At 56.3% G+C, this 11,926-nt stretch overlaps 1 protein-coding gene across 1 annotated transcript; it reads right to left on the bottom strand.

Moving 5' to 3' along the window:
* Positions 1-2,275: 2,275 nt before the first annotated feature.
* Positions 2,276-11,606, bottom strand: ATP4B (ATPase H+/K+ transporting subunit beta). The gene is made up of 7 exons (XM_033177127.1): positions 11,434-11,606; positions 8,194-8,322; positions 6,692-6,805; positions 6,353-6,552; positions 5,122-5,178; positions 3,855-3,956; positions 2,276-3,008 (listed from the first exon to the last, which is right to left on the bottom strand). Exons 1-7 carry the CDS (start codon positions 11,543-11,545, stop codon positions 2,847-2,849), a joined length of 876 nt encoding a protein of 291 aa, XP_033033018.1. The 5' UTR covers positions 11,546-11,606; the 3' UTR covers positions 2,276-2,846.
* Between the last annotated feature and the right edge of the window lie 320 nt (positions 11,607-11,926).

The following is an 11,926-nucleotide window of genomic DNA, read 5'->3' as shown; positions in this document are numbered from 1 at the left end:
GTGGCTTCCCGTGGCGAGCTTCCTGTGCCTGTGGTTCTCTCCAAGCCTTGGGGTTGAAACTAGGACTGGTGATTCTGAAGGGTGGGGCAGGAGCAGCCTCCGGCTTCATCAGGAAGGGGCTCTGATCAGGCACAGGGGTGCCCTGTGGGTGGGATTGCTGGAGCCCAGGAGTTTAAGGCCAGCCTGGGCAGCATAGAGAGACCTTGCCTCTAAAGAAAGAAGGGGGCTTTGGTGTCCATGCAGGGTCTGGGAAGGGAGGTGGAGGCTAGGGTTCTGTGAGGGCCTGGAGATGGGGGCTCTGGGTGGCCCTGGGACACGTGGCAGGTGTGTTGGGTTCCAGCTGGGTGGACTTTGACAGTTGGATGGGATGAACTCTCATGGCTCCACCGTCACTTTGAGGTGGTGTCACCTCTGACCTCTGACCTTCAGCATGGCATGACCTTGCTGAGGTGACCCAGGTGTCCCACATATCAGCCTGAGTGTTCTTAATACACTGTCGAGGGCTGCGTTCATTGGAATATTCTGGTGCTACCGCCCACTTCGTTTCTGTGCCTGGCAGCGCTGTTTTACTCCTGGTTGGGAGCATGACCGCCTCCCGGTTCCCAGTGAGCGGGGCGGCTGTCCTCGAGGACCCTGGGCTCGCAGCCAACCTTGCTGGCACGGCCACCCTTTCCCGCACTGCCTCGGGTCAGTCAAGGACTTGTCTTCTGCCTTCCGGGTTCCTGAAAGAGCTCTCCACTGACTTCTCAAAGGCAAAATTAAAACTCAGACTTAAGTCTTTGGCGCGTAGCCCCTAATTTCCTTCCCTCTCTGTGAATCCTCACTGCCCAGCATGATGGACCGTCCTGGGCTCAGGACCTGATTCCACAGACTCCCACGCCTCCTGCAGGTACCGTGTCTTCCGCACTGGTATTGCGCCACCGGCCACCGCCGCCCTGCGCCTCAGTCGTCCCGCCCTGCGCCTCAGACGTCCCGCCCTCCGCCTCAGTCGTCCCGCCCTCCGCCTCAGACGTCCCGCCCTCCGCCTCAGTCGTCCCGCCCTGTGCCTCAGTCGTCCCGCCCTCCGCCTCAGACGTCCCGCCCTCCGCCTCAGACGTCCCGCCCTCCGCCTCAGACGTCCCGCCCTCCGCCTCAGACGTCCCGCCCTCCGCCTCAGACGTCCCGCCCTCCGCCTCAGACGTCCCGCCCTCCGCCTCAGACGTCCCGCCCTGCGTCTCAGACGTCCCGCCCTCCGCCTCAGACGTCCCGCCCTCCGCCTCAGACGTCCAGCCCTGCGTCTCAGACGTCCGCCGCAGCTGTGCTTCCACCTTGTCTCCAGCTTGAGTGGCAGCCAGCGGCGTCAGCTGCACACAAGCGCCTCCTTTCGAGAAGCACAGACTGTGAGTGTGGCCACGCGTTCTGTGACGTAAACTCACGTCTGCGCGGAGACCTTTGCCGGCAGTTTTTGCCGGTAGAGTAAACAGTGGAGATGCTGGGTACAGCGCCTTCCGTCCGTAAATTGATTTCATTAACCTTACAACGTATCTGCAAGGTTTGTAATCTTTCTTCAGAGACCGTTTTTCATGGATTTTGTATCTACTGGGGTGGATGGATTTCCACGTGTCAATCGCTGTGCTTGGGGCCCTTTGGGCACTAACAGCCACGCTACTGAGCGTGTGGAACTGGGACCCAGACCGCACATTGCCGTCTGGGTGAGAAGCCCGTGGCCTTCAGTGGTGAAACTGGGTCCCAGGCCTCACGCCGCCGTCTGGGTGAGCAGCCCGTGGCCTTCAGTGGTGAAACTGGGTCCCAGGCCTCACGCCGCCGTCTGGGTGAGAAGCCCGTGGCCTTCAGTGGTGAAACTGGGTCCCAGGCCTCACGCCGCCGTCTGGGTGAGCAGCCCGTGGCCTTCAGTGGTGGAACTGGGACCCAGGGCGCACAATACTACTTGGGTGAGAAGCCTGTGGCCTTCAGTGGTGGAACTGGGACCCAGGGCGCACACCGCCGTCTGGGTGAGCAACCCGTGGCCTTCAGCAAGAGCAGGTTTGCTTGTTTGGGAGAATGTTCTCATTTCAGTTTTCTGAAAGGGTTAGAGTTGCTAACTGGAGGAGAGACTTGTTCTTGGTGAATGAGAAGTGTGTTTGTAACTAATTGGGTTTTAAACACCATCAGGTTGCTGACACCCTCGCTCCCCACTGTTTGCCTCCCGGAGCTGTGAGCATCCTTAGGTGACAACCCCACACCAACGTGGTTTTTGTGATTTCCCTGACTTGCAATTGAGACTTTTAGAATGAGATTTTTAAGGAAGCGTTTGGTTTAATTTTTCTCCCATGTCAGGAAACACATGATTTTTTTTTTTACATACAATAAGAGTGACTTTAATGTATTTTATGTTTACAACATAGGAATTGCAATTTTAAAAGCAAGAATTCAGAATGTCATTAGTGTAAGCCGTGTTTCATATCAGTGCATTAACAGTTTTTATATTAATGTGGGCAGTTCATATTGAAGTGTAGAAAAATAAATTATAATAAGAAAGTGATGTCTACACAGGAGAAGACGAATTGTTTTTACAGCCTGATAAATGAGAGAGTTGCTGCCTTGGCGTTCCCATGTTAGCTGGACATTCTTATAGCAGCAAATTACATTTAAAAACTGTAAGAATTCACGAAGGAAGAACTGATACTCGCAAGCAGGCCCTTCACATGTGGGCACTTCTTTGGAGTTTCCACACTGACAACACCGTTGCTGCTCTAAACCACTTTGGGGATGATTTGGCAGGGAGCTGATGGGCAAGGGAAGCCCAACCATGAGGGCGTCCATGAGCGACACCGCAGGCTGTGGCCAGGACCCCTGCGCAAACCGTTTCACTTCTCAATCTTGAGTTTGAACTCCACTTTCCCTTCATACGGGTCGTGGGGATTGTCGAAGGTCACGTGCTCTGCCATGACCTTGCACACAATGGCGACCTCAGCGTTCCTAGGGACATTGAGGAGCTTCGTGGCCACCAGAGGGTTGCTGTAGTGAGGCTGAAGTGGGAGTGAGGAAAGGACAGGTGTTTCAAAAATCTCTGAAGTTAAGGAGAGAAAACTAAGCAAGGGAAGTGTCAACAGTCAGGTTGGTGCAGAGAAGCAGCTCGTTTGTGTAAGACTGGTCGTGATCGAATGCATGCCCTGGAATTTGCTGAGATAACATCCCCTCATGTAAGAATGGAGAGCAACGGTCTGGAGGGGACAGACAATACCAGGAGTAAATTCAACTATAAACTCTTATGATGATGAACACAAAAATGAAACAGGAAAAGCATGTGACGTGGAGGAAAGTCTTTGAAGTGGATATGCAGTTGTTTTAGAGGATCTGGAAAGTAGAAAAATTAGGCTGGGCGCAGTGGCTCATGCCTGTAATCCTAGCACTTTGGGAGGCTGAGGCAGGCTGAGTGCTTCAGCCCAGGAGTTTAAGACCACCCTGGGCAACATACTGAGACCCTTTTCTCTACAAAAAATACAAACATTAGCTGGGCATGGTGTTGTGTGCCTGTGGTCCCAGCTACTCCGGAGGCTGAAGTGGGAGGATCACTTGAGCCCAGGAGGTTGAGGCTGTAGTGAGCTAAGATTGCAAGATTCTGTCTTGCAGATTGCAGAGCAAGATTCTGTCTCCAAAAAAAAAAACAAAAGGTAGAACAGTTAGAGTTGTATTTTCGTGGTGCATGAAAGGAATGTTTCCAAGTAGATACAAGAACCGGGCCTTGGGAAACACGCAGACGGTTCACGCCTTTGTTTCATTTTTATACATGAAGGTGCTTCTTGCTTTCCTTTGGCCAAGTGTGAGAGGACTCAGCAGCTGTGGTGAGGGAAGCGTGAAAGGAAGGAACCTACCTGGGCTTTCTTCCCGTAATAAGGGAAGTAGTGCAGACTGAAGGTGCCGTTGGGAGGGTAGTACTCGACCTGCAGCGGCTGGCTGACCTCGTGGGGCTGGTCCTGGGGAGGAGAGGCCACTGTCTGAGTCAGGTGGGAGCTGGTGTGTGCCCGTGTCTGTGTGTTGCATTTGTGTGCATGTGTGCACATGTGCACTGTGTAGGTGCTTGCATAAATGTTTTATTGCATAATTAGCATAAATCAGATGCAATCTTTATACTCAATGCTGAGATCTCAGCAAGGATATGATTTGTTAGCATGCAGAATGCCCAGTGACCCCTCCAGTGTGTGCTTCTAACAACTTGAAGTGTTGGCAGGATGATGTAGATGGGTGAAGCTGGGAGTCTGCTTGCTTGTCCACACTCGAGGATGGCCACTGTTCAGTGGCATGTGCTGCTTTGCCACAACTGGGTTACAAGTTGGTGTGAGAGGGACAAGTGAACACGTGTTTTTGTGAGATTGGGGCCCTCTCATTTCAGAAGCAGAGACTTGCTCAGTGGGTAGCTCGGGGTCATCAACAAACATATGAAGGGTGCTTTGGATCTGTTAGAATCTCAGGAGCCACGGTGTGACCCAAATAAATTGAAAAAGGAAAAGCAAATCCCCGTAGCCCATATGGAAAGTGGAGGCTTTGAGGGAAGTGAGGTTCCCTCGGACACCCGAGTGGGAAGGCTCCACACAGTAATGGAACCATGCTGTGAAACCTTTGCCTTTGGGTGTAATGGTGGAAGCAAACCTTAGAAAACATTTCATTTAAAAAATTTAGTTTTAAAAAATGTTGACTTAAAAAGCAATTTTGAAAAAAAGCCTGGAATTAGCCTGAGATCAATGCCAACTCTTAGCAGTCCGTATACTAAACACAAACAACTGTAGCTGCTGGCAAGCTGGAATATTTTTGTAAAGAAGCACATAAAAAGAACATAACTGGTGGATGTACATTGGTCTTTCCACATGGCCACCAAGCATTTTGAAACGAGCTGGTGATATGCTACTCAGATGCGTCTGGAAGCAAAATGATGAGAAAAAAGCACCGTGTTTCCCTTGCTGGGTTTTAACCCCCATGGTGGAACTCGCTGTGCTGATGGTTCAGTGGTGTTTACATCTGGCTTACTGGGCTGAGGTCGACATTCCTGGAGAGAACCAGGCGGGCCATGCCCAGCGTGAACCAGCACGACCCTGACAAGCTCCTTTCCTGGGGCAGCCCAGCCCGCCGTGCAGCCATACTCACCAGGAAGGCGCAGTCCACTCTGGGGGCTGAGCCGTTGCTGGGGAGGAACTTGACAATCTAGAAGGGAAAAACTTGAGTGTGTCCGCTCCCCACCCCCACTGCCATGTGAGGTGCAGCGGCACCCACCCGTGGAGCTGGGACTTGGCCAGCCCCAGCTTGGGCTTTCTGACCAGGACTGAGAAGGGCCCTTGGTCTGGTTTGCGGCTTCCCTTGGAGGAATCCCCATAGGTGTCACTAGCTCATCACTTGGAGCCACAGCCCTCCCCCAACCCACCCATTAGCTGGCCACTTGGCCCAGGCTTCAGGAGGTGGCTGGCAGGTGGCAGCGCTGGGGCGGGGGTGGTCTTAGCTCTCGAACTATGTCCAGGTCTGTGGTGGAGTGCTGAAACAGAGCACCGGCCAGCCTGCCTCGTGGCAAGGCTGGGTCCGCCCCCTGCCCTGCACAGCCCTTCCGGAAAACTCTCTCTGGTCCACCCGGGGCTTCAGCCCCCTTCCTCACACCTCTTCCCTGGGCTTCTCCAGCCCCAGCCATCCCCTGCTGTGCTCCGAGGGTGGCAGCTGCCATGAGACGGGCACAGTGGCCACCACGCCCTGCTGGGACCCCCGTCACAGCCCCTCCATGCCAGCAGTGCTGAGACTCTGGCTGACAGAGGGACCCGTGAGGTGTGGAGGGCACAAGTGTACAGCCTCTTAAGTGGGAAACGAACAGCGCAGCTGCCGGGAAGCCCAGCGCAGAGCTGCTGATTGGTCCATGGAGCGGTGGCCCCAAGCCCTCTGCCTGGCCAGGACCTGCCCTGCTCAAGCCTGGCTCAGGGGTCACCTCCCCACACCCCCGGAGGGGCCCCTGGTCCCATGTTGGAAGCCTCTGCTTTAGAAGGTGCTAAATCCCTCCCAGTCCTGACTCCAGAACTTGAGACCCCTTTACCTGGCCCTGGCATCTCTGGCCGCCCTGAAGGGGACCCTGGCCTCACAGAGACCCCTGTTCAAGTGTTTCCACATGTTTTAGAGGGCCGGCTATGTGCTGGTATCTGACGAGTGGTTTTAAATTTGTGTCTAAGAGCCAAACGGGACAGGTGTGTGCCAAACCAAGGTACAGGGTGATGAGGCCGGAGTCCTTGTCCCCGCTTGGGCAAGCCCCGGTCAGGACACATGTGCTCCTTGTGGTGGGGATGAGTGAGAGGCCCTGACCACAATGTTGTAGTGGCGCAGGAAGGAGACCCTCAGTACTCACCCTGTTCATTTTAATAATAAAACATGGCTTTCCTTCTTCAAAGCCGAAATTGGGATCCGCCAGGCCCGAGCAGTTCTGCAGCATATCTGCCGTGAACTTGCAGGAGAACTTGGTGTGGTTGGGAGCGGGGAAACTCTCCTGGAAGAAGTACTGCTCAGAGGTGCAGTTGATGCTGTCCTCCTGGGCTGCTGGAGAGTAGCCTGCGGATGGACGCACCTGCCAGCCCTGTCCTGCCCTGGCCCTGATGCCCGGCTGCCCCCCGGGAAGGCCTTGAGCCCTGAGTGCCAGTTTCTTATAAAATAAAAAAAGTCGCAGCTGTGGAGACGTTTCACACTTTACCTGCTAGGAAGGTGTGCAGAGTCTGTGTGAGGTCCACCCAGGTTCTGTTATCAGAGACGTTGTAGACAATTTCCAGGCCTTTCTCCCCGTAAATATCCGGCCTTAAGGTTACCCCTGGAGAGAGAGACCTTTGTGTTTAGTGTCTCCAAATGCTCACCACTTTAAGCCATCAGTTCTGAAGTGGCTGAGGATACGCCCGAGGCTGTGGCCCAACCCTGGAGCCTCCTTGGAGTAAACTTGTCTGCAGCACAGGAAGGAAGGACCCCCGGGACAGCACGGTTAGAATGTGGCGCGGAGCCCCGCTGGGAGTTGCCCTGGCTCCGCCTGGGGTGTGAGAGGCCCTGAAAGCTGGCTGGCTGCTGTGGTGGGGGGTCGGCGGGTGGCTGGCTCTCTCCACTGGGTGCCTGCTCTGTGTTAGGTGATGACTAATCCAGAGGCTGCAACTGGGTTTCTACGTAAAATTGTATTTGAACACACATTTAAAAAGTCTTCACTGGTTTTGGTTAAGAACAAAAGTGGTCTAACAACTTGTTAATCGTAAAACTGAACATCAGGATGCACACAGCGGGGAGTTAAACCCAGAGCCGTCGACTTTCCCGATGTGAACTGTCAAATGTGCATCCTTTGCACACTCTCCTGTTTCTGTGGAAACACAGAAGATGCAGAAACGTGTGCTTGCTTCAGGTCCTTAGGACCAGCCCACCATCCACACGCCACTAGCTTCCCAGTGGCCACACACGCCACACACTTCCACTTCCCATGCGATTGGGAGCCTCTTTTTCTGTCATTTTGTGTCTCATTCTTTCCATAAATGTGGTTTCATTGTGTGAAGCCTGCAGTTTGCTTAGCTGATCCCCTGTGGATGCTGCTGGCTTTATATTTGAGGCTAGGTGTTGCTGTTCTGTGGATGTTGTTAGAATAACATCTATACATGGTTTAAAATAACCTTCAGCAGGGTCTAAGGGGAAAGGAGGTTCTGCACTTGCTCTGCACACTGACGGGGGCGTCTGTCCTGTGGCCTCTGACAACTCGGATGCCTGTTCCTCTGTTCTCGCACCCTGCTGTTGTGTAGGTGACCAGCGGGCTCTTTTCTGCTGGTCTCCCGGGCATGCTCCTTCGAAACCGTTTCCTGTACATCCTTGCAGAAACATTCCAAGCATAGGAAGTAAGTGGATGGAAAAACTTGTCTCTATAACAAAACCCTTCTGTTTCATAATTAAAACTAAAGCCAAAGTCAGATTTTATAATTTGGGGTCATTTTCCTCATGGAAAGAAACTAAGGGGCCACTTAGGCCTTGGGGCTGCTCTTAAAGCCAGTTCGGGGGCTGGGGGCCGCCCTCGGGGGCACCTGCTGGGGTGTGTGGCTCACCCTGGGGCTGCCGGGCTGGCCTCTCTGGGCTTCATTTCTGAGGAAGGCACGGGTCCTCCTGGGCATCTCCAGAGCCCAGGAGGCGGCAGCCTGGCCTGTCACGCGGCATGAGGGCAGCATCTCCGGCACTTACCTGGTGACCGTAGCTGGTCTTGGTAGTCGGGCGTGTATGGGTCAACCGTCTGCATCAGCACGTAGAGGCACAGGGCGAAGAGCCCAGTCATCACCACGTAGAAGGCCACGTAGTACAGGCTGATCCACACTGCGACATAAGGCAGGCACAAAATTTACCACGTCGGCCATTTTAACACGCACAATTGGGTGGCCTTGAGCGCGTCCATGATGTGGCATGACCATCTTCCCTACCTAGTTCCAGAACATTCTCTTCCCCTAAAACAGAAACCCCGTCCCCATAGACAGTTGCTGCACTCCCCTCCCAGCCCTGCACCACCGGCCACGTTCTGCTTCTGGGTTTGCCTGTCTCGATGTCCACATGGGCAGAATCCTGTGACCTGAGGCCCTTGCACCCAGCTGACTTCACTCTAACTGCTGTTTGAGATGTGTCCAAGGCTGCGCCACCATCCCAGCTCCAGCAGGAACCAAGGGCCCTCTGAGAGGGGAGTTCTGGTTCTCCCCATCACAGGAAGGGAAACTGAGGCAGAGAGGTGGGGTCCTGCCCATGGTGACCTGTAGTGCGGCCTAGAAGCGCGTGGCCAGCCCTGCTTCCACAAGGACATCAGGAAGAGAAAGGGAGGAAGGGAGGCCCTGGACATGGCACTTCCAGAAGCAGGGGTGTCCACGGGCACTGGCCACTCAGGGTGTGGCTTCATCTCATCTGCTTTTGAGACCCTCCTGTGAGCTTCCCCTCAGAGTCAGAGCCTCACGGAGGCCACCGTCCCCGTGGCCATGGGCGGCTCCTGGACACAGGCGGCTCCTGGATGCTGTCTTCATCTCTGTAAATTCGCTTGTGTGGATCGCAGCAGGCATTTGCATGGAGACACCGCCAGGAAGAGGACGGCTTTGTGTTTGCTACGGCTTTTCTCTTTCTGGGAGGTCTGTAATGAGCTGGGCCTCCTCCTCCTCTCCGGTGATGTGACATGGATTCTGCTTAGTGAGCCGTTCTCCAGTGACCCAAAACACAGCCAAAGAGCGGGACCACGTCAGAGAGAAGCAAGGGAGCGTGGGGCCAAGAGGCCGGAGCTCTGAGCTGTGATGAGAGGCTGTGGCCTGCAGACCGTGTGTCCTTTTCTGGGGGGCCCCTCCTGTGAGCTGAGACAGCGCAGGTCTCTGAGCCAGGTCACTTCAGCACCGGCTGGGCTCAGGGCCGGGTCTTGCTCACCTGGCATCCACTTCGAGTCCCTCCTTTCCCTGCCAGGCGGCCCTGGTGGCAGCATTCTCGTGTGGCGGGGGCCTGTGGCCACCAGCAGCTTGGCTTCAGTCTCCGGTTTTGGGTTTCCAGCTTCAGCAACGTGGGACCAGTGGTGGTGGAGGGGTTCTGTTCTCTCGCTGGATCATGCCTGGCACCTCTCTGGTGCTGGCCCTGCAGCTCTCTGCCTCAGTGTTCTCAGGTCACTCCTGATGTGGCTTCTATTTGACTTGGCCGCCTGCCCCCCAGGGACCTACGCCGTGAAGGCAGAGGTCTCCGTTTCCCCGCTGCGGGTCCTGTAGGTCTACCCTGGGGTCTGTGGTGCACAGTGGAGACGTGGGCGGTACGTGTCTCCCCAGTGGCTGCCGACCCGCTTCATGGCGATTCTCAGCTCCACCAGGTGGCTCAGCCCTGCCTCCTGGCTAAGAGCCCAAGGTTGGCCAGGCTGGGCCCAGGCTCGAGTGGGCTGTGCTCCCTGGACTTCCTGGGCCCCCGCTTGCACCACGGTGTTCCGGCACGCTGCAGTGCACAGGGGAGGGGTTGGAAGGTGAGATTCCCATTCCCGCCAGCTCCCGGGGCCAGCCAGATGCAGCTCACTCTGCCTCTCCCACACCTGCACCTGTCCTCCCATTAGTAAAAATAACGTGTCCTATTCCTTTTGTTTTTGTCATTTCGCTTGAATTGTGTTTTCCCGGGGCCCTAAGACTTTTTTATCCTTAAACGGAGGCCACGTCTACCAACCGAGCAGTGAGACCATTCCAGAAGGTTCTCTGTGGTCCTGCAGCCAGGAGGCGGCACATGGGAGTCTTAGCATCTAGAATGGCTCGGAAGATGGGGCTTCCAAGGGTCTGGCTGGCAGCCCCCGGCCCAGCCCCCGCCCTCAGCTCCCTCCCCAACCTGGTCTCCTGCTCTGCCGCCCCGCCTGGCCCAGGAGGCCCTTCCGCCTCCACCCTGCCCCCGGTCCCTTCCTCTTCAAGAATAGGGTATTTGTTCTACTTCAAATGCACTGTGGCTCCAGTGGGCTCTGGTGCCCTGTGATACCGCGGAGCCTCCAGCGAGGGCTGCGGCCTTCACCAGCGCTGTGGTGAGCGTGAGAGGCTTGGCAGTGTGTCGCCAGTGTTCCCACCACGTCTCAGGTACACGGACAGGTGGGACGGGCCTGGGGCTCTGCATTCCCACCTCGGCGCTGGGACCCCCAGAGCCAGGTACCATGGGGACTGAGGAGGGCCCAACCTTCCCTGGGAGCCAGGGCCAGCGCCTGGCCAGACAGTGCAGCTGCATCTGAGGCTCAGGGGTCGCCGGGGGAGGTGGGAGCGGGCAGGTGCTTCCTCCAGACACTCCCGTGGGGGTGAGGGCGTTTCCCGGAGCGGGTGTGGTAGCCCTGATGTAGATGCAGATGCTGCCCCGCCTGTGTGGCCTTGGAGGCCCAGGCATCTGCTTTCCTCCCAGGAGGGCCAGGCCGCCCGCGCCTCTGCGCAGCCACAGGGACAGGACCCCGCAGGGCGGACCTCACACAGGCACAGGTGCTACAGGCTGAGGCAGGCCTGGTTTACTCCCTGCCTCTGCATCTGGACGCCAGCGCGTGTCCTGGAAAGAGGGGCTGGCAGCCGCCTCTCGGCAGAGCCCCTTATTCAGGTTACTGAGTGAAAATCTGTGTGACCAAGGAATTGCCATGGTCACCTTTCATATTCTTTTAAAAATGATTCACTGGAAACATACTTTTAAAATGCTGTTGTCAGGCATATGGCTGGAATTTGGGGCCAGTCTGTGGATGCCCTCCACTGGCGTTCTGCAGTCAGGGCTGCAGGTCAACTCAGCCTTCAGGATGCTCTGGGGACCCTCACTTTCCCTGGGAGGCCAGTGAGGCCCTGGCCAAAGCCCATCCACGCCATCCGGACAGCATCTGGGTCTCACTGTCAGGGGCCCTCTGCTCCCCTCCTCCTGAGCTCACCTGGAGGCCACGTTCTCAGAGCAGCCCCCTCCAACCGGCCCACCCCCCTCACGTACCCCACCGGGACAGGGTGCGGCCCAGCATCTGCCCCGTGTCCGGATTCCAGCAGTAGTGCTGGAACTCCTCCATGCGCTGTCCGCACGTCTTCTTCTCCTGCAGCGCCGCCATCGTCCCTGGCCTGGGAGCCTCCTGCCTGCTCCTTGCACCCCTTACGCCCTAACTGAGACCAGACACCCGCCTCTGGGCTTTATAGTTTCCTCTGCCAGAGGTCAAAGGCTTGGCAGGCGAAGGATCCTAGGGAGAGTCCACGGCCGAGTTATCAGCACTGGCCATCGCCTCACCAAACACCAGGGGCCCGGTGCAGCCCGGCTGTTGCCCCTGGGGTGGGCCAGGCCCGTGTTCCTCACCCCGCTGCTCTTGGGACGCCCTTGGCTTCAGCTTCGTCTGCTCTGATTGCGGTGAGAGCACGTTCCCGGGTGAGCAGCACTCACAGGCCCTGCCCCTTCCCTCCTCTCCTTCAGGAGAGAGGTCGAGGTCAAAGCAGAGCCG

The sequence above is a fragment of the Trachypithecus francoisi genome, unplaced genomic scaffold (genome assembly GCF_009764315.1).
Source record: "Trachypithecus francoisi isolate TF-2019V2 unplaced genomic scaffold, Tfra_2.0 Lachesis_group18, whole genome shotgun sequence".
NCBI lineage: Eukaryota > Metazoa > Chordata > Mammalia > Primates > Cercopithecidae > Trachypithecus > Trachypithecus francoisi.
This window is presented reverse-complemented; position numbering and strand designations above follow the sequence as displayed.